Source organism: Talpa occidentalis, unplaced genomic scaffold (genome assembly GCF_014898055.3).
Source record: "Talpa occidentalis isolate TD23 unplaced genomic scaffold, MPIMG_talOcc4v2.1 talOcc4.9, whole genome shotgun sequence".
Lineage (NCBI taxonomy): Eukaryota > Metazoa > Chordata > Mammalia > Eulipotyphla > Talpidae > Talpa > Talpa occidentalis.
The window spans coordinates 38257675-38284987 of record NW_023605305.1 but is presented as its reverse complement, the minus strand read 5'-3'; the positions used below and the strand labels follow the sequence as shown (position 1 = coordinate 38284987).

Below are 27313 nucleotides of genomic sequence, written 5' to 3'. Positions count from 1 at the left end.
CCGGCTTTATTCCGCCTGGGCACTCACCCAGGCTGCTTTAATCCATGGCCGGATGGGAAGAGCTGCTGGCACTGTGGGCAGAGGGAAGGACCGCACTGCATTGTCCCTTAAATGAAGCACACCTCTCAGTGAGTTCCGGGGTGGGGTGGGAGCTTGGCTGGGAGCACAGGCCTGCCTTTATCCCACCTCGACGTCCGACAGGCCCAGGGGGTGGTGGCCTCACAAACACAGGCTTCTCCAAGGAGGAAGCACAGAGGCTCGCTCCGGAAGGCTGGGGACGGGAGGACTGTAGAGTAGTTGTCTGGTTAGGGTCCACTGGAGAAATACAAAGACAGACAGAAACCGTCAACCCAGGAAAGGGTCATGAGGGGCCCTTCCTGAATGTGGCCCAGAAGGAATCTGGTTGGGGTAAAACTACTGGTGATTCCCATCCTTTGTGTGGGAATATGGGAAAAAAGGGATTTCTTTCCTGGTGGAAAAGTTCCTGACTGACCTCTAAATTGACTGCCAGCAAGCCCCAACTGCTTCCCACATGCTGGATATAATTCCCAAGGTTGTGCCCATGTGTTCCTATAAGCCTCCCAACAGTCCTACAAGGTGGAAGCAACTGTCACCCACCCTGTACAGAGTAGGAAATGGTGAGATGACCATGCCCCAGGTTCTAGAGCTGGCTCTCCTCCCAGTTCCTCTTCCTCCGGTCACGACCAAGTCACTTGCCTTCGCTGAGCCTCAGTTTTCCCCCCTTCACATCGAGATGACCACACACACCGATTTCTAAGTCCTCCCAGTGCCAACTGCCCATGACAACCTGTCTCTCAAAATCTTCTTTTGTAGCTAGCATCCCCTACCTTACAACTAAAGGGAAGTATTTTGCTATTGTGTTTTAAATGTTTTCCAACTTTGAGCTCAAGGAATTCCTCTTTCTCTTCTCTGTAAAACTTCGGCCCAGGTTCCTCTCTGCAGGCCCTTGCCATGGCCAAGAGCACAGCCCTGGTGCCCTTCACTCTCTAATCTTTGTGGCACTTGTCTCAGAACTCCCACATCACACAGTCATGAGAGGCGAGACCACACTAGGACTTCCATCTGATCTGCTTCTAGGCACACAGTAGGTCCTCAGGGGGTGCTGCTTTCCTTCTCCCTCATTAGCTGGCTCTCCTTCCTTTTGCTATTATGCAGACAGAAGGTTGAACAGTCCTGGGAGCCAAGTTGACTGTTCCTAGCCCAATGGGCTGGGTCTCCCAAGCCCTCCAGAAAGGTTGGTCTGACTGGCAGCTCCACGAGCCCCAACTCTGTGACCTTGACAGAAGCCTCCATAGTAACTCTGTGTTTTTAAAGCAGTACCCCTCAGAAAGGCGGAAATCCAATGGGCACCATCTTTCTTGGCCCCCAAATGTGAGCTCTTTACATTTGGCTGCTTAAAACACCTGCTTCACTGTCTATCTCCAGGTCATTCCTCTAGGATCTCATGGAAAAGTCAAGATGGGCATTAAATACCAGAGGATTATAGTGGTCACATACTAGAAAAGTCTCCAGAAGTCTCTGTCAGCTCCAAGACCCCAGTTCTATCACTAGGACTTGGTTTCTCTCCAGACTCTGCCTCTGCTGTCTTGGCCTCTTGCTTACTTTCCACATCATGGGCATCTAGGATTCAGGCAGATGCATGTGCTCACACAGAGGCGTGACCGCCATCAACTCTCACTGTCCTGTATGGGGTCAGGCTGGTGTCAGAGCCTCTCCCCAGAACAAGGGTGGCAACAGTGTCCCACCAAAGCATGCTAGACGCCCTGACTAAGTGCCTCCCCTTCTTGCAGCACTGGTTTCTTCATCTGAAAAATGGGCACCTACTTCAGTGATCAAATACATTTACAAAGTCAGAGCCACACAGTTTGCCGCAGGTAAATATTTCCTTTCCTTGGAGGCTTTAGCTATGCTTTGGGTTTATCCAAGAATTATTCAGCTATTATTGACTGAGCTCTAACTTGATTCAAGAGACTTCTATCCTTTTTATCCTTTTTATTCTATTCTGATTATCAAAATAACACTGTAAAATACTGGTTGTATTCCCCATTTCACTAGTAGTGGGCCTACCTGGGTTTACATCCTGATTCTTCCATGTGATAGCTCTAGGGCTGTCAGCAACAGGTTTAACCTGTGCATGCCTCAGTTTCCCTAAAATGAAAAAACTCTTAGGTCAATGCCTGGTGAATACTACTTCTCTTATTATTAGTGAAGTTACTTATTAGCTGGTAAAAGACTGAGCTGAGATTTGAACCCAATCCTATGCCCTCCAAAGCCCATGTTCCTTCAGTTCCACTACCAGTCTCCCTCCCACTTGGAAATATTTTTATGCGTTGGGGCCTTTCTAGGAGGCCTGGGAAACCTTCCTGTGCTGCCTCTCATCCCAAAGCCTTCCAGGATTCACCCCAGTGAGTTTGCTCACCTGCCTCTGTTGCTTCCCTAAGACAAGGCCCCCACTGACCTTTTCCCTCTGACTTCCCTGGAGTTATTCTGTGACTGTCTTGGCTCTTCTTTCTAGAATTTTTTTACTGCCCTATGCTATTTGTCCAAACCCAAAGGCAGTTCTTGCCCTTTGCATGTGAAGTTCTTAAGTAAAGGGACAAGATGCTACTAATGCACAACTGCTTGAGAGCCAGCTCTCACCTTGTGGCACCTTCTCATCTCCTGTCCACAGAATGGGAGTTGCTGCCCTTCCCCTACCTAAACTCCTGGCGATCCAGACCCCCTTGCACCTGGGGGCCTATGGCACCATAGTTGTATGCCCATCACAGCCCCTCCCGCCCCTCCGTGACCTCTGCAGGAGGTGCATGGTTGTGAAGGTGAAGATTCAGGCTGTTTACTTGGCTGAACAATGGCTGCCCTTCAGGACAGGCTCCTTCCTTTCAGTAGCCTCCTGGGAGCAGTCCAGGATCGCAGGGGTCTCTCCTTTCTTTAATCCTGTGACACCTTTCTGGAAAGTTTCATTTTGAACAATGTCTCCGTTGTTTTTGTCTCCCCATGTACATGATCGTGTGTGTGCTTATCTCCACCTGGTTTTGCGCTCACGTGTAGTCACTGGTGCTGTGCAGAGGGGAGCTATGTAAAAGATATTTGCTAACTAGCATATACTCTTTCAAAAATGAATGTTTTTTCATCTCTTGTTTTTCAGTATTGATGCACTTGAGCAGACGTCAGTCAGGGGTTCATTGCGGAATCCTTTCTCATGGGTTTGTGTGTTCCCTCAGGAACTTGTGTTCCCAAGTCTTCAACTGCATGGGATAAATTTCTGGATCTGTTTTAGCCTACTTTTTCAAAAAAGATTTATTTATTTATGCATACAAGAACTGAGGTGTAGACCAGAGGTGCATGGGGGTGAGAGGATTCACCAGAGAAAGTGGGGAACAGAACAGGCAGATCTACTGAAACACACTGCTGAAGGGAGCAGCGGGCGAGACAGGAGAGGTTTGCTGTGCCATGTGGGTCAACTCCCTGGCTGGCCAGGGATCGAACTTGTGCTGCAGTGCCTGGTGATAGCTTGATAGCACTGTCTTTAGCCGCTGCGCACTAGGGAGGCACTGTTTTAGCCTACTTTTTAAAAGCTCATGTTTTCTTTCCTCCAGTCTGTTATTTTTCAAGAGCCTTGGGTATAGAGAGCACCAACACTGTTCTAGGTACAAAAATAAAGATTCCTGAAGCTCACCCTTCCCTTCAGTGTTTGCTGTGGACCAAGCTCCTGGGACTGAACTTTGCCAGTCCACAGAGAGGTTGCCTGGTGCCCATCAGGCCCCTCTGTAGGCAGATTTCTCCTTCATGCATTTGTTTTGGTTTTGTCCACGTCTTTCCACAGGGGGCTCTCAGGCCTGTTCTTTGGTAATTTCCAGTTCACCATAGGAGCTGGGAGGGCATGGAGGTTTTCCATGAACAGTTCTATGGCCTGTAGCCGGCCCTGGAAGGGGCTGTGTACGTTGTGCCCTTGGAGCTCTATAGAAGGCCGGGGATGGTCCAGGACTCTGCCAGCAGAGGGAGGGAGGAGGAATGTGAACATGCTCACAGGGTTTCCCCTTGGAAAGGAAGAGGGTGCACACAAACCTCTGCTTTGTTCACTTAGCAGATATTAGGGAGCACCAGGCCCTGAGCTCCACCTGGATGGAAGACAGTGGAGAGCTTGACCTACTAGCTCCAATGGAGTGGGAAAGATAGTGAACCAGAGCCAGATAGAGGAAGAGAAAATAACGGGAGAACCCGCTCAGACAGGGCTGCGTGGGAAGGCCTCTGAGAGGTACATTGTGGCTGAGAGCTGAAGGACGTAAGGAAGCACCCACACAAACTGTAGACAGTGTGTGGGGAGGGACAGGTAGTGACATCCTGGGCAGAGGGTGTGAGGGGGGAATGAGGCTGTTGAGTCCTGAGGATGGAAGAAAATAGGACTGGAGAGGTAGGCAAGGGGCCATGGAGGCCACAGTAAGGTGTTTGATCTCATTGTAATTTTGGTGACAAGACTGTAGAGGGTGAAACAAGAAAGCTATGAGACAGAGAGAGAAAGAGAGAGAGAGATTGATTGATTGTGTGTGTTTTAAGAGGAGGGGTGCGAGCAGAAAGAAGAGGGTAGAAAAACCAAGAATGCTGACAGTCACCAGTTGAAGAATAAGGAGAGGAGGCTGCAGAGGGGAGAGAGGGAGGAGCTAAGAGAAAGAGCAAAAGGCCTGTGATTCGGAAATATACCAGGAAAAGCTCTAGGCCACTGACCATGAAAGCTCTGAGCTCAGAACTCAGTTTCCCCACCCATGAAGGACATGGAGAGTGAGCCAGGAGGGAGGATCCTGGTTCAACAGCTGGTACAAGGCCCAAATATGTTCTTTTCCACCAGGAAATCTTGCCACACAGTTTCCACTGATTAGACTCCTTAAATAGCTGAAAAGCATATTTCTTAGAAGCCTTTATTCTGGAGAAAAAAGTACAAGGAAGCACAGGAACCACCATTTGCAAGCCCTGTTCTGTACTGAGGAGCCCACAGAGAGGCAGTTCGGTGTAGACTCAGCTGGAAACCAGTGCTCTGCAGTCCCAAAGCCCCAGCCCGCTACCCTAGCCGATGGGCCCCTCTGTGTTGGTGTCTGTGGAAAAGAAACTTAAGTCCGTGAGTGGAGGCAAGGGCCCTCCCACATCCGACTTTGATCTGGGGATGTTACATGGTGATGCAGTGGCTCCTAAATAACTGGAACCCTTGAGACGATCCATGGAGATCCTTTCTACCCCGAGGGGTCCTTGTCCCCTAGGACTTTTGAGCAGAGCTATCTAAGACTGCAGAATGCCTGTACCAGAGAGTTTTTACTTCTGCATGATGATGATTATACTAATGAGATTGAAATAGGAGTAGGAGACACAGGCCTCCGTTGGCTCCCCAGTGGGTTACCCGGATACTCCTGGGGGAAAGGAAATTGGCTGTTGCCACACTTCTCCAATTACCAGCTGGGAGGGGCGAGTGCATTGAAATAGTTTGTGGTGGAGGGGACCCAGCAGTGTGCCAGAGCTCAAATGGTTCCTGTCCAATTCTGGCACAATCCTGGTGCCTGGGAGCCCTGCAGGTTTAGGAAAGTTCCAGCATGAGTTTGCTCATCTGTAAAATGGGGGCATAGTAATGATGGTAGCATTGCTGCTCTTGTGAATCAAAATAAAGACTTGAAAATCAAAGTAAAGACTACAAAAGCACTTCTCAGATCCTACAGTATTTCTTCCATCACAAATTTCTCTTTGTTCGTGTATGCATTCAATGAACATTCACTCTGTACCATTCATATAAGATGCTGAGGTTACAGTAGTTAAGAAGACACACCTCAGAACTTCATGAAGCCCATGGAAGTGACAGACAATAAACCAATAGTAACAGTATATATTGTAAGCTCTCTGGCCACTGCCTGAGATAGACAGTTGCCCAGTGACACTTCTGGGCAGAAGGAACAACAGGGACAGAGCATGGAGGTGTGTGAAATGAAAAGAAGTATGTGTGAAATGGTCTTAGAGAAAATGAGGATTCCTCCTAGAATGACATTTTTTTTTTTTTAATAGAGGCATGTTTTTTTTTATTTGTTTGTTTGTTTGTTTTGTTTATACATGCACTGGGTACAGTCAGAAGCGCGGAGGGTGAGAGAATTCACCAGAGCCAGAGCGGGGAGCAGAACAGGCAGAAGGACCGAAGTACACTGCTGAGGGGAGCAGCGGGCGGCAGGAGAGGTCTGCGCGCCATGTGGGACCCTCCTCCGGTGGCCGGGGGGCAACCGGGGATCGAACCGGCGCCACAGAGGCCGCGGGCAGCTTCGCAACCCAGCGCTCAACCGCTGCACCACGGGGGAGGCCCTAGAATGACATTTTTATAAATAGGTAGAAGGAGGTTCTGAGTAGGACTGAAAGTTGGCAGAAAAGGTTCTCTGTACTTTTAGGGCTTTTTGTCTTTATTCCTTTATTTAGGGCTTTTTGTCTTTATTCTTTAAACCAAAAAAAAGGAAAGAAAAACACATAAAACTTGTCCCTGTGAAAGACAAACATGGTCACCATTTTGGCATTTTCCTTAAGTCTTCCCTTTTTTTCTTGCAGTCAGGTAGGATTATGGTGCTGCACACACAGTTTGGTATCCTGCCCTTTAGCCTTTTATTGTTTTATTGTTTTTAAAGATTTATTTTATTTTTATGCATACAAGAGCTGGGGTACAGGCCAGAGGTATGTGGGGTGAGAGGATTCACCAGAGGCAGAGTGTGAAACAAAGCAGGCAGATTGACTGAAGTACATTGCTGAAGGGAGCAGCGGGCAAGTCAAGAGAGGTCTGCTGTGCCATGTGGGTAGCTGCCTGGCCAGGGATCGAACTCATGCTGCAGTGGCTGTGTTTAGCTTTATAGGTTGTGTCTTAACCCCTTGCACCACCAGGGAAGCCCCCTTTTCCTTTTAAATTCTGTAATATCAGAAGCAGTCGCTCTTCCATCTTTCAAATTGTTTCATAAGCGCATACATTTCAAACAGTTGCATCAAATGGTTAGAAACATAGTTTACCGATTCTTCATTCCCTGTAGGTATTGTGGCTCTGTCTTATTTTTATTTTCCTATGATAAACAATGATGCATTGAACATCGTGCGCATAAGTCTTTCCAAGGGGGCAGGCTGGGAATAGCATCACTGGTGCGTTTATCTTAAAAATAAATGATGTATTTCTTCAGGCCCCTTCTCTTTTTTGGAGCCAGGTGCTTCTCTGACTTCGGTTAATCAGCTGTGACTTCTCTGCTTGGGTTGGACCCCAGAATGATCATCTCTTCCCATTGATCTAATAATCCAATTCTTTTCCTCCTTGCTTTCCAGAGCCAGCCATCTCCTCTCTCAGAGCCTTAACCACAGCATTTCTAATACCTAGTTTATAAATGGGGGCAGAAATAGCCCTCACAAATCTAGTCGTGTTACTAGATTTTATAGTTGCAATTTATGGAGGGTTGTTTCAAATACCATGGTGTTTTAAAAATTCCCTCTCTGGCCACCCCATTGTGTAGTTAGCTATCTCCATTCACTATCTGAATAGGAATTAAGACCTGAATTTAAATCCTCAGTTGACCTCTTAGCAACCCAGTGACCTTGGGCAATTTCCTGTTATTCTCTAAGCTCCATATACTCATGTATTTTTTTATCTGAATTTCTTTTTTTTTAAGATTTATTTTTACTTATTTATGCATACAAGAACTGGGGTTTAGGCCAGAAGTGCAGGGGGTGAGAGGATTCATTAGAGACAGGGTGGGGAGCAGAACAGGCAGATCTACTGTATTTCAGTAAAGGGGAGCAGTGGGCAAGACAGGAGAGGTCTGCGGCACCATGTGGATTAGCTCTATGGCTGGGGATTGAATGCTTGTGGCAGGTGAGAGCTTGATAGTGCTGAGACTTTAACCCCTGCACCACCAGGGAGGCCCTACCATATACTCATATATTTTATGGGATTGTATTGGGAACTCCTTAACTGAATTCTGTGAGAATTCAATACATTGACTACATCTAAAATACTGAGCTGTGTGAGTATTAGCATTCTGTAAAGATTTTGACACCAGGTGATGACAAAAGAGCATTAGTCACCTCTCAGATGCTAGATGTTTATGACAAAATGGTACTCTGGAACACCAGACCTGTACAGCTTGATTAAGATGGAGTCTGTCCCACTTGCTTCATTGGCAGAGAAATGAGGCCCACGGAGGGGACAGGACTTGACCAAAATCCCAATGGATGGATATAAGGTACATTGCAGAGCTGCTCCTGTGGTCAAGAAAGGCTGGGGGCTTCAGCCCCCATATGGAGTCCTTTCACAAGCTGGGCCCATTCTTTGATGCCCAGACATTGGATGGGCTCTGTGTGGGGATCAGCTCAGGTTCCAGATTCCACCCATTGCCTATTGAGCCCCAGGTCAATCCCCGTGAAACTTGAGAAATGCTAAAAACTATATATATAATCTCTTTTGCACTATGCAGGTGGCTTCTTATGATTCCCTCTCTCTCTCTCTCTCTCTCTCTCTCTCTCTCTCTCTCTCTCTCTCTCACACACACACACACACACACACACACACACGCACACACACACCTCTTAGGCCAATTAGAAATTCATACATTCTCCCCTGGCACTGGAGCTGAAAGCATCTGCCAACCTGTGGGTTTCTTTTCCTTGTGGTTCACCATCTGGAGTGGCCACCTGGCTTCCGTGTATGTGTATGAGTGTGTATGTGTGTGTGCACGTGTGCACATGAGCATGTACACACACACACACATGCATATGCACACAGGCTGCTCTGGTACCTGTATCCTAGGGCCAGGGTATTGTGTCCTCTCTCTGTGCTTGAATGGCTGAATGAACAAGAGAAAAAGAACAGGCACAGAGGACAATGCCCAGAAGTCACCCTGGTGAGATGAATGAATAATTCATATTGTATCTGCCATTTTCCTGGGCTTCCCAAAATAGCTGTTTTAATTGCATATTTATCTCACTGCTGACTTTAATTCAGCTGTCTTCTGCTCAGAACACTTAGGTATTTAATGTTGACTTGCAGGTAGGGCTTCCCTTCAGGGAAAAACAGTCTATTTATTTTCTCCTTTACAAAGAAATGTGGGAGGAAAATTAACCCTTAAAGTCATACTTTTCAGAGGTGAGAACTACTTTCTCTTCAACTCCTGTGCAGAATTCTTTGAAATAATTTCCTGTAGGCATCTGTGGTCTTGGAGCTTAAAGAAATAGCAGTTAGACCAACAGACAAGGACAGATTGGGGGCCAGATCAGCTGGCTCACGCTAATGCAATCATCAAACACTAGAGCATCCACAGCTTTTCAGAACCTCAGACATGACCAGGCAGTGCTGACTTGGGCTTTCCTAGACAGCCCATCTGCAGCATCTAGGAAAGATATCGCAAGGTCCTACCTGCCTGGGCACATGACATGGGGGACTGTCCTGTCATCTGCCTCCTGTAGAGTGAAGGGATGGCCTGTGTCTTGTCCCTCTGGCTCTGGTAGGACACAGCTAGTTTGGAATGCATGACTTGGCTTAAAAAGGTCTCTTCCAGTGGCCCTGGAGAAAGGATGGGAGAGTTTACAGACCCTGGGCAAAGGGATGCCATGTAGGTCACAGCTGAGATGACAGATGTTGCAGAGATGGTACCTGTGGGTTCTATGATCTAGTCCTGCCCCTGAAGAGCCAGTTGTCTGTAGAAAGGGTGAGCTAGCTACAGTCCGCTCCAGCCCTGCTCAGCCTTACGGCCTGCAAATGGATGCAAAGGGAAGAGGGCCATTGTGGGAGGGAGGTTGGTGATGGTTTCTGAGAACCTACTAGGTGCAGAGCAGCAGAGTGGTTGAGAACCAGAGTTCGCAGATCAGATCTAAACACTGACTGCTTACTGGTCATGTGACCTCAGGCAAGACTCCATGGGACAGGCACTGAGCAAACGTTGTCAAGGCTGATATCGCCTACTTGCAGGGCAGAGCTGGGGGGGGTGGTAGGTGTTGGGTTGGGGGAGGTTGGTGGCAATGACTGCCTGCAGAACAGATGGGCAGCAGAAAAAGAGCTAGGGGTGGAGAAAGAGAAAGACGCCATCTGTGGGTTAACAAGCCCTTCAGGGCAGCATGACCTTGGACAAGTCCTTGGTCACAGACTTAGAAACTCATTCATGAAAGGTCCCTTAGCGAGCACTGTGTCATCTGATGGTGGGGTTGGGGAGTCAGCAGTCCCTGGCTGGGGAAGGAATTTGGCCGTAGTCCCTCAGTAGTTGCACTGAAAATTAAAGCCTATGGGATTTACCTTTCCACTGGCTAGTTGAGTGTCCCTGGATGTATCAGCCTACTTCTCTGTGCCTCAGTTTCCACATTGTAAAATGGAGTTAATAACAGTGCCTAGATAATTGTAAACAAGTTAGTATATGGTATTGAATATGAGATTGAGATTTTTCCTTTATCTTTTCCTTGCAACTATATTGAGGAATTATTGATGCACACTAAATTGTATGTACAGGGTACAGTTTACTGATGTGTTATATTTATATAATAGATATATATCCTTCTATGAACATATCTTTACAATCAATATAACATCACCCACAAAACTTTCTTTGTGCCCTTTGGTAACCCCTTTCTCCCTCTAAACCCATTCTCCAGGAAACCACTAATCTGCTTTCTGTCCCTATTAGGTTAGAATTTTATGTTCGTGGGACCATAGTAATGTTTCTGAGACTTATCCGTGTTTTTGCAGATTTTAATAGTTTGTTCTTTTTCCTTTCTGAGCAGTATTCTGTGGTGTGGATGTGTACTCCTCTTGTCTATCCATTCCCCTACAGCTGGGCATTTGGGTTGTTTCCAGTTTGGGATAATTACCAATCAACTTCATGTTAATTTTAAGAAGCACCTTTCTTTTACATGCCACTGAGAAAGGAAAAATACTACCAGTTAAGTTATGATGCAGTGTTTTAAAATAATCAACATCGGGCCTCCCCGGTGGCGCAGCGGTTGAGCACTGGGTTGCGAAGCTGCCCGCGGCCTCTGCAGTGCCGGTTCAATCCCCAGCTGCTCCCCGGCCACCAGAGGAGGGTCCCACATGGCGTGCAGACCTCTCCTGCCGCCCGCTGCTCCCCTCAGCAGTGTACTTCGGTCCTTCTGCCTGTTCTGCTCCCTGCTCTGGCTCTGGTGAATTCTCTCATCCTCCCGGGCTTCTGACTGTACCCAGTGCATGTATAAACAAAACAAACAAACAAATAAATAAATAAATAACATGCCTCTATAAAAAAAAAAATTAAAAATAAAATAAAATAATCAACATCTATTTCATACTCATTGAAACCAGTCTTTCAAACTTAATTTTTTTAAACCCACCTATCCTTTTATACATGTAAAACCCCCAGAGGAATACATAAGCAAAACAAAGTCCAGTGGTCCTAAAATATCTTCTCATTCTGAATCCATTTCCCTGGAGTCAGTGTTACCAAAGACTGTGCTTTAAATATTGTCCTTTGTGCCTCGGAGAGTGTTGGTGGGGATGCCTGGTTAGGAGGACCCACAGAGGAATGCAGAGTCTTCCGCGTGGTGGCAATTATGCACTTAGCTTACTCTGCACTCCCGCTTTGGGAATGCTGCTAAACGTGCTCTTCCACCCTTGCCCAAGCTTCCTGGGGGTGAGAGGTGCTGCAGTATTGTCTCTGGGATTTTAACCCAAGCCTCTGACACCTTTGATGTTTGTGCACAGCAGGCAGTGCCAGAGCCAATGAGGGTGTTGTAAGATGTCAGCAGCGGTTACACACATCCCAATTTCAGAGCTGTTCAAATGTGTTTAAAAACGTGCAGCTTAAAATCATTGAAATGAAGGGTAAGTTAGGGACCCTGAAAAGTGCCTGTCACTTTGTGAATACTCAATGAAATTTAGCTTTTATCATTATTGCCGTAAATATGAAGTGTCTGTTTTCTAGCTGGTTAAATGAAGGTGGAGTGCCTGCCTCGCAGACATGCTGGGAAGATAAAGGAAATGTTTTATTTTACATAGATACACACATGCATGTGGGCCAGTGCCTGGGACTTAACTGACCTTCAGCAAAAGATGTTTTAATTATTGTTTCATTGCAACATCCCAATGCCCTTGACCCTTGGGACACACAGATGCTGTCCCATCCTTCCAGTATAATATTCCAACTCTCTTGTTTACACATGGGAAGCCCAGGGAGGGTAGATGCCTTGCTTAAGGGCATAGCTAATCTGGTGGCAGCTGAGGCTTCTCATCTAGATTTTGTCCCCTCTCTTCCAGGCCTCTCTCTAAACCATGTTGTCATGGAGGAGTTCTCAGTCAGGCACGTTCCCAGAGAGACTTTCACAGCCATTTCTAGGTAGACCAGCTGCTCAGGCTGATGGTGGGGTGAAGGTTGGAGTTCAAGGAACAGAGGAATGACCAGATTCCAGGGGATGGTGTGTTGAGTCATTCCCATGTGCAAATCCATCTAATCCCTGCAAGAGCCCTGTGAGGTGGATTTTCTTGACTGGGTTCTCCCTATAGAAAAACTGAGGGAATGAGCTAAGATTATACAGTTAAGAAGGATGGAACTGGGAATCCCACTTGGTTCTGTTGGTCCCTCCTGTAGGACAGAGAACTTCTGTAGCCTAGATCCCAATTCAGGAGTGAGAATGTTGCTGTATGGGAGGCAAACAGTTGTGCCAGGTACTCTGTTCTGCTATGTAGTTGGGCTTCCAGGAATTGACGAAATGAGCATAATGAAGGGCCCATCTTTCAACTTTGTCTCTCTATGAATGGGTGCCTCATGTTCATGGCTTCTCGACCAGTGATCATTCTCCTTCCAGCATAATAATGTTGGTTGACCCAGGGAAGTTCTAGTAATAACTACTTCTTGGAGACTGGCCAAGCACTCACTGCATTTTAAATGGAGCCAAACTCAGCCCCAGACTGACGTGATCTATTGGTGTCACAAGTGTGAAGGAGACCTGGGCTTGGTCACCAGATTTTAGTCTCAGCCCTGCTGTGGGGTCCTTGGGTGGCTCTGTGGAAAGTCTTTTCTCTCTGTACCTAGTATCCTTATTGATAAAACAAGGGGTTGATCTGTCAGACTCCAGATAACCTTTTATTATTATTTACACTATTCAGTACCTTTACATGAGGGACTTCATTGGGACATCAGTGAAAATAACAAGTGGCTTGCTCACACTGTGAGCCAAAATATTGTTTCATGCTGTATCTCATTTACTCTTCAAGGAACACTGTGAGGCAGGTCTGAATGGTAACTACCTGAAAGGGTTGTTATGAGGGAGGGCCAAGTGAGTCATGTGTGTAAAGCGCTTGGAGAACAGTTCCTGGGACACTGTGAGTGTCCAATAAATGTATTATCATTTTTCCTGTTTTGCAAGTGTGGAAAGTGAGCCTGAGACAGTTTAAGTATCTTACCCAAAGGTCACCAGATCAAAAAAGGCAGAACCTGGATTCAAACTCAGGGAGTCAGGCTACCTCCAGAGCCCTGTGCTCTTGTCCTCTGTGCTGCCTCTGAATAAAATGCAGGGAAAACACATCAGAGAGTGGTGGGTCATGTGCAGTGTGAGAGCGCCTACCCCTCAGGGGCACCCTGATTCCAATTTTAATTTGTGACACTGTGATGGAAAGACATACTTACAGACTGAAATTGGTCATTGGGGAGTTCGTTGGCCATGCCTACTCTAATTCACGATCAGATTCTCAGAACTGAATCTTAAATCCCTGCAATTGATATGCAGAGAGAAATAGCAGCACAGATTAACTGCCATGTCATTTAAGCTGGAGGGGATGGGGCGTGAACAGGAATAGAGACATCAGGATGGAACCCAGGAAAGAAAACAGGCTCAAGGCTCAGGTGTGTGATCCCAAGAACACAGCGGGGACAGAGTGCAGACAAGACTGAGCAGTGGGAAGTGAACCACCGGGTTTGTGGGAGCCCAGTTTGAGGATGAGAAGGGGATGGGAAGCAGTCTGGAACTTTCCCTCCAGCTCTCACCCTCTCCTCTTTTATCCCTGACAAGGGAAAAGAATTCCAGGAGTGGGAGTGACTAGACCAAGAAAGCTCCTGGATGAACCAGCCCAACCACAGTAGGGAATACAGGGCATCTGGGGGTCGAAAGGCCAGAATGTTGAGAAACGGGTGTTTTGAAAAGGAAGGGAAGCAATGGTTAAGAGCAAGGGAGCTTGGAAATTCCTGGTGTAAAGGCTTACTTCAGAGAACACCGTTTGAGAGACCCACCCAATGCAGCTGCCCTGGCCTAACTTCTCTGGTTTATTTTCCAAAAACAAAGAGCATAAGTGGTCCCAGTTCCTTCAGGAAAGGTAGCTGGGGAGGACCGTGTAAGGCATATTGGCTACTAGTCTGCACATTACTTTGCCTCGATTTCCCCATCATGAAAATAGGGATATAAAACCTAACCCGTAATAACAGCTGATGTTCATTGAGCCTTGTATGTTACATGCACAGCAGAGCTCACTTTAACCAGCTAGTTTCTCTGAGCACCCCACTTGACAGACAGATAAGCTGACTCAGACTGGTTAGGGTTCATGCCAAGGGAACAGAGCCAGTGAGTGGCATTGTAGGAGCCCAGATAGCTGACTGTGGAGCCTGAGAATTGTAACCATCACTGGGTATCTCTTCGGATGTAGAATGGCGATGGTGATGATCATAACCAGAGGGTGATATGACATGTTGACACGGACGGTGAATGGTGCTTCAGCTCTCTCTGTGCATAGACCACAGAATTCTCTCCACTGGTCACGTTAATAGCCTGTATTGCTCCTGAGGGCTCCCTGCCAGGCTCCACACAGGGTACTTTCTGTGGGTTATCTCATTTGATCCCCACAACGCCCTCATGAGATTGGGACTTCTCCTCAGTTTCACTGAGAAGGAAACTCCTAACCAGGTTACATAATACACCCACAGTCATGGAAGAGGTGGGGCCCCGGTGTCAGACCAGCATCCATTCCTCAGTCTGCCTCCCTGTCCCCTGCCAAGCTGACTAACCGTTCTCCTCCACTGCCAGCCGACCTCTCTGGACTCCTGCTTCTCCAGCCTCCCCTTTCTTTTCCAGTCTCCCCTGATGGTATCCCATTGCCTCAGTCTCTCTCTTGACCTTTCACATCCGGACAGCTGACCTAGCACCTTGCTGGCCATCCCTGCATCCCCTAATTGCCTGAGTTTGTGCCTTGGGTAGGGTGGCTACCACGGGTACCCTCACCAAATGGCATGGGGGGTTGCTAACTGTTCTTATTTTGAGTCTCAGTTCCCTGGCCAGACCCTCTGCACTTGAAGGTAGAAACAGAGCTTATCCAACCTTCCAAGTCCTCATCATGCCTGGCACTGGATTGGGCTGTGTGTACAGGCCATGAAGGCTTGTTGCTTGGAGCTTGATTGAAACTAGGCTGAAAGCAGGATTGTAAAGGGTGAGGCAGGAGGTTCCCCTTTACAGGATTGTAAAGGGTGAGGCAGCTCTGCATATGCACCAACCTCTGCCTCTCTTTGCTTCTGCACCATCACTTATCCCATAAAGATAGCGTGTGCAGCTTTCTCTTCTGTTCCTCCAACTTGCCAACCTTGTCCTGTCCCAAAGCTTTTGTGCCTTCCCACCACCTGGGTCTCCCTCAAAAGTCACCTTGTCAAAGATGCTTGCCCCAAAGCCCCTCTCATTACACTCGATTTCACCACCCCAGTGTATTTTTCTGATGGCGTCTATTTGCTTCCTGATTGGGTGTGTCTCCCCATGTGAATGTAAGGGCAGGGCCCTGACCGTTTTGACTGCTTCTGTAGTTGGCATTCATCTTAATAAACCACTGTGTGCTGGGTGTCAGCCCTCCTAACTTACTTGTCAGATGGCTGTTTTCACCTCCCCCAGATTTCTTAAATGAGTGAGTAAAGGTATTTTGATGAAACTGAATTCCAAGCAGTAAGGTGAATTTCAAATATTGCACTGCAGCTTCCAGGCAGGAAAGGCTAAGAGCTGCTTAGAAATGGGGGTGCACAGCCACCGGGAGATGGAGACCTGCAATAGGGATTTGTGCAATCACAGTTATGGGAACTATGTGTGTGAAACACCCCGGGGTGGGAAGGGCCCGCCTGCCCCTCGTGCCTAGGCCGGGAGGAGCGGTTCCGCTGAAAGTTTGGACAGTTCTTGGCTGGGAGTCTGGAGAGCTCTTTAGAAAATGACCCTGCCCAGCTGGCCCTCAGGGAGAGCCCAGTCCCAGTGAAAGGGGAGGTGGGGGGAGAGGGAGGGTGCCATAAAGAGGTTACTGTGGGAAGGGTTTGCATTGCTGGGGAAGCACTGGGATCGTGAAAGATATGTTAGGCGTTCTGCGGTCCCCAGAGAATCACCACCCAGTGTTAGACTTGGCAAAAGACTCCCTACTTCTGTGAGCTGCTGCCTCAGAAAAGATGCGCCTGTCTGAATACCTAATGTGCTCCCGGGGCCTGTCCCGTAGCCCATCCTGTATCCCCTAAAAAAGCACCATGGTACAGGCAGGAGGGCGAGGGCTCTGCTCTGGACCTGTGTGCTCTAGGTTGGGTGATCCAGCAGAACCTACCTGTCTCCAAAGTGACACATCCGGCCACTTTGTCCAGGAGGGCTGTTGTGAAACATTCAGGAATGTGTGTGCTCCTTCAGAGATTTGTAATTAAGAAGAGGCAGAACTAGTTCTTGCTTGGCATCCCTCCCTCCCTCCCTCTCACACCTCCAGCATGTGGGTCATTTGATTTCATGATTGGGATTTTGCAGCAGCCAGGATGTGGCGTCTGGGGCTGCACCAGACTGGATTGGGGTGAATTGCTTCCTCAGAGGTGGGGGCTGGGAGTTCCAGGCAGGCCCCCAAGTTCTGGCCACATTTGAAAGTGGACATCTCTTCCCAGCTCACATTCTTGGCACTTGCCCAAGGGGAAACATCACACGCCAGAGAAGCACCCACAGTTTCCCGGGAGGCGGGGGCTGGTTTAAACAGACAGTCCTCTCTCTGGCAGGAAAAGTGAGTGTGTGCACGTGTGTGTATGTGTGTGTTTAAATCTTTGAACAGCTAAAAGCATTTTTTCTTCATCCTGATTCTCTGAATGACACATCTCTGCACACTGAATAATTCATCTCCTTCTTGGCATTTGTTCTCGAGAGAATCTTGCTGTCCAGATTTCTTGTAAGTTGCATAGTTTTCCAATAGGAGTGTTTCTTTTTCCCATGAAATAGCTTTGGACATCAGGAGATCAGCCTTTTAGGTTCATCTCTCCAATTGCACCCTGAATATCAAGCCCAGAGTCTTCCTTTCTTCTCCCTCTTGCCCTCTCTTTTGAACTTTGAATCCCCTTGACTCCCTCCTCTTTTTCCATGTGGGGCACCCAGTCTGTTTTCACTGCCGGTGCCAGCATGCCAGGCCTAGTGGGCTAGCCACATGTCAATCATATCACTGATATTTGTAGCTAACATTTATTCCATTCTGGTTTCCCAGTATCTTAAGACTGGAACAATCTGTGGAGTTAATGTTTTTCTGGAAAACTGGTGCATATTTTGGTGTTTCATTCCTTTCCCAGACTGAGCGCTCAGTGAATGGCTTGCGTTGATGACTTTGATGGCTTGGAAATATTTAGTTGCCTTTTTATTAAGCAGCTCTGGGTTATCCAAGAGCATTGAATATCTTTATGCCAAGCCATAGAGACCTGAAGGTACAAGCCTGCTAATGCGCCAGTGCCTCTTACCTGCTCAGATTCCCCCAAGTTCCCCAGCCCCAGTCCAGCTTCATCACCTATATCTCTAGCATTGCTTACTCTGTGTTCCAGATTGATCTTACTAACTTTTATTAGCAAAGTTCAGATTTTGGAGTCAGGCGCTGGGGCTTCAGGTTGTACTTCTGGTGTGACTAACTACATGATATTGAAATGTTTTCTTATATATGAAATGGAATAAGAGCAACTGCTACCCAGCGAAGGAATGTGTGTGTGTGTGTGTGTGTTGTTATCTAGACCTAGTTTTAACCATTATTAAATATTTTAATTACAGCTGATATTTGAACATTAAAAAGAAATTAGTAAAAAGAAAAATAATGTTATAATCCCTGTATCCAGATAACATTTTAATGCATATCTTCCCAGTAGCTCTTCCACTCACAGAGATAGACAAAATATCATACTGTGACTGTATCCTGTCACTTTTCTCTTTCACCAATGTTTTTCATAGTGTATTTTTTCACCAGTATATTTCTTAGCTCATCTTCAACATTAGCTAGCAAATTATACAACACTACATCATTATTTTTGGTTTCTACATATTTATTATTATATTCACCCACTGCACAAATATTTATTGAGCATCAATTATAGGGGGCATAGGATTCCTCTGCTTAGATGCACCATTAATGAAATGATTTAGTTTGGGAGAGATTTGGGTAGGGAGAGAGTTAGAAAGGTGGTGATCGGTACATAGGTTTTGGGGAAGTTGTTGAGAGGGACTTATCTCCTTGGTTTTCTGGATTGCAAACTGTGTATTGTAAGATTCGTAGTACCTCAGTCAGACTGGCAGGAAGGCGGGACTTCTCAGAGAAGAGTTCAGAGAGAGGAATGAACTAGAAGGAGAGTTCTGACTGTGGTTGGAAATAGCCTCCCTGTTCCACAACAGATTGGTCTATCCTCAGAAATATACTGATTTCCCCTGTGTGAGTACAGGTTTCCCCTGCTACCGGAAAGTAGATTGTTCCTGTATGGGGTGATTTGTTAGGTTATTTTTCAGGTCCGGGGATGCTGTTTATATGGATTTTTTTTTTTTTTTAGCACTCTCAGGCTCAAAAAAATAACCTACCAAATCATCCCTAATAGGAATGTTGTACTTTTGGAGAGCAGGAGAAACCTATATGTTTCTTCAGTGATCCTTTTGCAGATTTGTTGGATAAAATGATGTTAGATGAACTTTGGCTCTGAGTCACTGGTTTTCATCTTTGTAAGGAAGTGGGAGCAGCCCATTTAGAAAGTTTGAGGAGGGGGAAACACAGAGGGCTGCAGCCTTTTTCTTCTGAAGTCTGAGCAGCTCGTGGGAGGTAGAGTGGGATGAAGGCAGCTTTGTAGAAACTTTACCCACACTGGCACAGAGGTTCTGAATGAAGAGCATTCTGAGCCAAAGAAATCACCTGTGTCTTCCCCAGTTTTATTCCATTTACCCCAAGGCTTGTGGTTTTCCATGGAATTCAGGAAATGCGGTGAAGTCATCAACTTTCAAGAGAACCTCTTTGCTCACAGCAGGGACTAAGAATACAGATTGCCTCTCTTGAAATGCCATCTTTTAGAATGTCCTTTTCTTGGCCTCAGTTTCCCCTTCTGGGAATTGGAGACAATAAGTACTAATGCTCTATGAGTACTTCTGCACATGAGGATCCGTGCTAAATTTTTTTTACAAACATGACCTTATTTAACCTAACTGACAACCTGCAGCACTCTTATCCCCTTTTACAGATAAAAATTCTGAGGCTCAGCGAGATTAAGTAAGTTGCCAAATTCACACAGTGAAAAAGAGATGTTTATTGAACCCCTTGATAAAGTGCTTAGTCTGGTGCATACCTTATATTCCTCTGGCTTCACTGTCTCCCACACTACAGCAGTAAATTCCTTACTAGCAGAAGTGTTGGGGCTACCTTTTCATTTTGTCAGTAGGTATTATTCACAACTTGCCAGACAATGGACATACAGTGGAACCTAAACTTAGTTCTGTCCACCAGAGAGTTTCATTTGATGTTTGTTCCCCCCCCCATATATTTTCTTTTAAATTTGATTTAAAGTTTAAAAAGGGAAGAAAAGGGGTAGTTTCCTGTGTTTTACAGGGCAGCCCTGGATGGGCCTCCTAGATACCATCCAGTCATCTTTCCTCCTGTCCCATTGTTCCTTGGCTTGCCAACCTGTAGAAAGAATAATTGCCTCCTGGGTTTCCAGAACGGAGTGCAGGTAGGGGGCAGAGAGGAAGAGAGTATCACAATAGATAACTAGGCAGGTCAGCAATAGGGAGAAACTGTAGGCCTCATCAGAGGGCCCACTGAGGCTGACCGTTCTGTCTCGATTCCTGGCCCCTGCACTCTGACCAAAATACTTGACAAATATTCTATGTTATTTTCAGCCTGGACAACCATTATACATTTAGTTGGGTGATTTGTCTCTCTGAATTAGCCACTAAAGACTGGGGGATCACCACATTTCTCCCCCCTACAGAGTGGAGACTTAAAGGGTGGTGACTACTAAAATATCAGTTTGGGGCCTCCCCGGTGGCGCAGCAGTTGAGCGCTGGGTTGCAAAGCTGCCCACAGCCTCTGCAGCGCTGGTTTGATTCCTGGCTGCTCCCTGGCCACCAAAGGAGGGTCCCACATGGCGAGCAGACCTCTCCTGCCGCCCGCTGCTCCCCTCAGCAGTGTACTTCGGTCCTTCTGCCTGTTCTGCTCCCCACTCTGGCTCTGGTGAATTCTCTCACCCTCCTGCGCTTCTGACTGTACCCAGTGCTTGTATAAATAAATAAATCTTAAAAAAAAAAAATATATCAGTTTGACCTGGATTGCTTGGGGAAGGACAGCGATGGATGGGTACAGGCATTTGGGAACTGGCAACAGGCATTTGGGAACTGGCTCAGGAGGCAAATAAATACTGTTTCAGCCAAACTCATGGGGATGGAACACCTGCTATTGTAGATGCTGCAGAGACTCAGCTTTCCAGAGGGGAAGCGGACATGACAAGCATGAGATAGAGCCAGGATGACGACTAGGGATGGGATGGGCCAGTGAGTTAAATGTGAAGAAGCCAGAGTGGCTGGACAAATCCAGAAGAAGGGCTTGACCATCGAACCCTTTCCTGCAAATCCCTCAATTATGGAGATACAGAAACAGAGGCCCAGAGAAAGAAGGTGACTTTCTTGAATCCCTCCCAAGTTAGGAGCACGTGGAGACTGGATCGCAGAGTCCCTGCCTCCCTGTGTGTGATCTGGCCGTGCTGCTTCAGCCATGTGTCCACCTTCCCGGGCAACAAAGACAGCAGAGCTTGTTTCACTGTCCAAAGCTTCCAAATCATGGGGCCAGCTGAGAGGAGCAGGGAAGTCAACAAAAGCAGGAGCTTGGGGACTGGAGAATCAGGGGCTTGGGGACCGCAGGTGATGGAGTCTGTTTCTCCTCTCCCTTGCCAGGTACACCAAACCGCTCACCTTTGCTGACTGCATTAGTGATGAGTTGCCGCTAGGATGGGAAGAGGCGTATGACCCACAGGTTGGAGATTACTTCATAGACCACAACACCAGTAAGTTCTTGACCCTCCCTCCCCCATTCCCTGTCTCCTCTCCCCTTCTTCTACCTCCACGCCCACCCCAAGTCTGGAAGAACCACCAGCAGACGCTCTCGATGCCAGATTGTGTTTTACTTTACATAATGTTAGCTAGAGATGTCAGTGTCGATATAGATAGATAATGTATGCTGTAAAAAATCACAGTTTGGAAGGACTTTAAATAGAATCTAAGACTGCAACTCTTGCAACCCATCCCCGGTTTTATCGAGGCAAGCATAGCTAATGATTTCTTGTGTGTCATTCCAGGAAGTTTCTAGTCACGTGTGTGTATTTGCAGAGATGCAGACATTCTTTTTTGACGTATGTCAATTTCTGCACATGCAGATGTTTTTCATGAAAAGTAGATATGTCCCTCCTGTCATTCCTAGCCGATTTTGGAGCAGCTGGAGCCCCAGGCTGTCCCCAGGAGCATGAGCACATGCACATAGAGGATTGATAGGAATATGTGTGTCTCGAGCTCATTATAGCAGTCAGCCTCCCTCTCTTTTGTCCCTGTGATGTGGGTGTCCTGATCCAGGTTGAAGACTCCTAGTATCTTAGTCTCTGAGGCTATAGTGGAGGAATATGTTGGGAAAGGAAGGGAGAAGCATGTCAGCTGGCAGGGAGCGGAATCCAGCTCATATAGCCATCGGCTGGGAGGAGTCTTTACGTTCTTGGGCCTCACCCTCTGTGCTCTTCTTGGCCAATGCTGTTCCTTTCCTCTGAAATTTGCTGCCCCACTTGTCCAGGTTTACAGAGGAAAGAGGATTTTCTGTCCCATGCTCTACTCTTCCAAATTGTAGGATTCCCTGTATCCTATCAGACAAGCAGAGAATGGAATGACATGGGATGTGCCTGGCAAAGCCTGAAGGGTGAGAATAGGGCCCCAAATCCTAGAAGCTACTGAGCACGTACTCTGTGCAAGGTACTTGACAGGCATCATCTCACTTACTCTCCCCAACTGCCCTTTTGGATGTTAAATTAAGATGATCATCGCCATCTTATAAATGGATTTAGAGGTAGTAATTGACTATGCAACACTCAACACTAAAACATGGCAGAGCTGGACTTTGAACAGCATAGGGAAGCCGAATTTTGCTTCTCTGTCTGCTGTCTCCTCTGAGTTTCAGTAGCACGTGGCCATAGCTCTGTAGTGTCCCACATCACGCAGTAGTTGCCCGCTTACTGTTACTGAAAGTTCTTTTAGAGCAGGAAGGTGTCTAATTCATCTCCCTAGTCCTGGGCCTTGTAAGACACATAGTAGGTATGCACTTTGTTGAATGGGAAGGGTCTACGTGCAGGAATGCGTGGATCGGAGGATGAATGAGCACACTGTTATTGGCACCAAAGTATAGAAGAAGAGTTTCTTTGAGACAGCTAATGGCATTAATTGCATTGTTGGGGGTAGCAGAGGTTTTTATTAGCACTCATTGCATACTGGATAATGAGAAGTAAATATGCCTAATTGAGTGTGTATGGGGAATGAGGTTAATGCTTGGAGGGCTGCATGGCTTGCTGGGTTAAACACTGAGGTACAGGAACCCTAATCAGTCCTTTCCTGTTTCTAATTGCTGAGTGCATCCCCCTCATTAAAATCTGATAGTAGAATGAGATTTTAAGGTGCTTCTGGGAGTTGTTGGAAAGCTAGAAGGAAGGAGTAGCAAGCAGTGGGAGAGCTTATTCTTGAGGGAATGATGACAGAAATGGGGCATATGGGAAGGGTTGTAAATGGGAACCACAACAATAATTCCATCTGGTCATTTTGCCAGCTGTCAGATTACTGGTTTCATTTTGGTTTGGAGGTGCTCTCAGTAGATGGAGGTAGATAGAGTAGATAGAGATAGAGTCTGTAGATAGAGTCAGCGAGACAAAGGCAGTATGAAAATGACCACTGAGGCCTAAGCATTTGGGGTCATGGACCCAGACCGACCTTGTGAGTGTATTATTCATTGACTGAAGTTATTCTCTTAAGAATTACAGACACAGTGTAATGGAACAACAACTTGAATCTACCATCCAACATTCATTCAACAAGTATTTATTGACTACTGGCACTATTCCAAAAGATTTAGATACATAGCAAAATGGCAGAGATCCTTATCCTCACAGAGCTTTCATTTAGACAGAAGTAAAAAAAATATACAGAGTAAATGAGCAGGTTATGTAGCAGATTAGAAAATTATCAATATTGTTGGAAAAAAAGGTGAAAGCAGAGTTTGGGACTAAGGTGCACTTCAGGAAGAAGATACGGTTGAGAACATCAGATTTGAGCTAAGAGCATTTCAAGTAGAGGAGCGAGCAAGAGATAAGACTATTGTAAGTTTGATTGAAGCGAGGGGACTACTGTTTGTGTAAAAGGGTGAGTAGGGAGGCAGGGAGAACATGTGGACAGAGAACAGCAGGGAATGGAGGTGATAGCGTTCTGCCTCCAAGGCCCTGGCTTTTTGCTCCATGAGAAGGGGAAGTCATCAGAAGGTTTTTAGCAGATGAGTAACATGATCTACTTTGTATCTTAAAAAGGTGATTGTGTCTATTGTGCTGAGACTAGGCCTTAGTGGGACAAGGACAGAAATAGGGAGAGTCCAGAGGACTGGAAGACAGTGTCCCAGACCAGGTAGTAGGGATGGACATAATGTGGAATGTAGGATGCTGATTCACCCAACAGGGCGTCCTGATGGAGCACATGTGGGACGAGAAAGAGAGAGAAAAGTTTGACCCTGTTGCTCCCAAGTAACTGGTGGGATGGCGCTGCCATCAGCTGGGCAGAGAAAACTACAGAAGAAGGCTTAGGGAGGAAGAACAAGAGTATCTGTACATGTCAAATCTTGCGTGCCTGTTACACAACTGGGAGAAGCTGTTGCAGATCAGTTTGACAGGGGAATCTGGAGTTCAGGAATGAGAACTGGGCTTTGAATAGGTTTTTGGGAGTTGTTGACATAAAGGTAGCATGCAAGGGAGTGAAGCTGGAATAAGACAGAGAAGAGAGCTCGGGAATGAGGCATAGTGTCCCCAGACAGTAAGAGGGTGAGGAGAAGAGGAAAATCAGCTGTGAGTCTGAGGAGTGAGTAGAAAAGCTACAGTGTCTCAGCAGACTGTGTCAAGGGACGGTTGTCAGATAATTCTGATGGATCAAACACAAAGAGAAGCTGAGTGATGACCAGGATGATGCCAGTGACCCTGCCTTGGAGGGCAATTTTGGAAAAGGATTGGAGGCAAAAGCCTAACTTTAGTGAGTCTGAAAGAAAATGGAAGGATGGAATTGGAAGAGCAAATATCGATCAAAATACAATGACCAAAATTATGTCTTTCCAAAATACCTCTTTTGAATATCTCATATCAGTGTTCAGCATTCCCATTACTTCTATCTGTCCAAATTCAACTAGTGACCAAATTATGTGCATTACTATTTTCTCTTCATGCATGTCATGAATGTTTGAGAGATGTTACATGGTTTTCATAATTGTCTTTTAATACATCACACAGATGTATCTATACATTTTAACACATAAAGCAAATGTAACTTAATGCTCCTATTGCTAACCTATTAGGTTCTTTACATTTATTTTTTATTATAGATAACTGGGAGTAGGAACTTCAAGCACATTGCTTTTTTGCTTATATGATAATTTTCCAAAGATACATTTCCATAGGATTACAAAGTGAAAGATCATGAGCACTTTTGAGCTTCTGGCCCATATTTCTACATTGATGAGTATATCCGAAAGGTTCCATCCATCCATCCATCCATTCATCCATCCGTGATTGTCACAAGCGTTAAGTGTACTCTTTTCCTAACACCTTCATCAGGATGGGCTTTTCCATTTTTTTCATTTTTGAAGAAATCATCCTAGATTTAAACTGTTACATTTTTCACTCACATTCCTTTGCATAGTAACAAGATGGGTTGTTCTCCAGATGTTCTGCTATTTTTAAGACATTGGTTGTTGTTGAAGCCCTTGGAGAATCTAGCAGTGTTAGCCAGCTAAATATGAGTGAGTAGGTGTGTGGTGTATAGGAGGTGGGCTGTGGAATGGTGAAATGTGTGAAGAGCTCATGAGTGTGGTGAATATGTCTGCTGTATGGAAAACTGTATGTGGAATGTGTTCGTAGGTAGAAGTTTCAAGCATGAAGGAGGAGGGAGATGTTCTCAACAATGGCCACTCTCAGTCAGCTATATATTTGTTGGAAGTAGCTGCCTTTTGGGGAGGGTGACCTGAGGAAGAAGAGATTGGAAGAAGAACGTTTTAGCCAGCTAAGTTTGTAACCTATGGATGGATTAAACACTATTCATATGTAGCTTTTAATAAAAATGAAAGAGAAACAATAGTTGGCCACATGATCTGTAAGATCCCATCCAGGCATAAGTTATCCATTCTGGAGGATGGTGTCAGCTGAAGGGGGCTGAGCTGTGAGAGGACCATCTCAGAGACCAATTAACCAATTAACACCACTCCTTAGACCCACCCAGAGTTCTTTTAAAATCCCTGTGCTCCCCAAGGACAGCCTTCTTAGCATTTGCTTCTATAACTGGTCAGTACATGGAATGGAAACACACCTCCAGTTCTGCCCCTGCCTCGCATCCTGTGCCCAAAAAACTCTAAATGATCCATAGATCTCAATATAAAAGGTAAAACTAGAAAACATCTAAAAGAAAACTGGTAAGATTTTAGGCTGAACCAAGATTTTTTTTTTAAACTAAACACAAAAAGCACTAGCCCTAAAAGAAAAATTAATAAATTGGGCTGCATTTTATTGACACTAGTAAGAAATAGGCATGCGATAAGTACATAATATTTGCAATATGCATATGTGACAAAGGAATATACTAGAATAGATGCTGAACTCTGACTTATTAGTAAGACACCCAGCAATGCAATGAAAAACACCAGCAAAGATTTAAATAGATCTTTGGCTAAAAAAAGATATACAATGGCAAATAAACACACAAAAACATGATTTACATCTTTAGTCATTAGGGAAATGCAAATTAAAACTATAGCAAGCAAGGGAACTAACCCATGTAGTGAAATAGACCTCTCTGTCTTGTCTGCTGCTCCCCTAAGAAGTGTATTTTTTTCAGTAAATCTGCCTGTTCTGCACCCCACTCTGTCTCCAGTGATTCTGCTCACTCCCTGCACCCCTGGCCTACACTCCAATTCCTGTACTCAAAAATTAATAAATAAATAAAAGAATACGATTATAGCAAGGTATCAACATACCCGCTATGATAGCTAAAATGAAATGATGGTGGCCAGCATGTAGTTGGCTGGCATGTGGTGGAACTACTGGGGAGAATGTAAACAGGCACAACCACTATGGGCAAATAGTTCGCCTGTTCCTTCAAAAATCAGCATCTACTTACCATACATTAAAGCCATTCCTCCCTAGGTCGTTTTATCAAAGAGAAATGTGAACGTGTCCACACACAGTCTTGCGCATATGTGATTATTACAGCTTTATTCCTAACAGTCCCAAACTGGAAACAGTCTAAAGGTTTATCCAAAAAGTGTATTGTGTTATATTCATATGGAAGAATGTTACTCAGCACTAACAAGAAACTGACGAGTACAACAGAAATGAGCCACAAAAGCTTTGTGCTGAGGCAAAGATGTGAACCCAAAGAGCATATTCTGTATGATTGTGCATGATTCCATTTTGTCTGTTTTCAAACAGACAGCATCAGACAGGAGGAAGTAGGTGGTGTGATTGACTGGGAAGGGGTATGGAGACCCTTGGGGTAAAGGTGATGTTTTGCACATCAATTTACATTTATGGTGTATGTACATATCAATACTCACTGAGCTCCATGCTTTAAATGACTGCATTACATTGTATTGAAATTATGCCTTAAAGAAATCGATTTAAGGGCCTCCCCGGTGGCGCAGCGGTTGAGCGCTGGGTTGCGAAGCTGCCCGCGACCTCTGCGGCGCCTGTTCGATCCCCGGCTGCTCCCCGGCCACCAGAGGAGGGTCCCACATGGCACGCAGACCTCTCCTGCCGCCCGCTGC

General features: G+C 46.0%; 1 protein-coding gene across 1 annotated transcript in view; it reads left to right on the top strand.

The window, feature by feature from the left end:
- WWC1 (WW and C2 domain containing 1) overlaps positions 1-27313 on the top strand; it is a 151183-nt gene that overhangs the window by 49418 nt on the left and 74452 nt on the right. The window contains exon 2 of the mRNA XM_037501025.2: positions 21172-21281. Within this exon, the coding sequence (XP_037356922.1) occupies positions 21172-21281 (110 nt within the window). The remainder of the gene's footprint in view (positions 1-21171; positions 21282-27313) is intronic.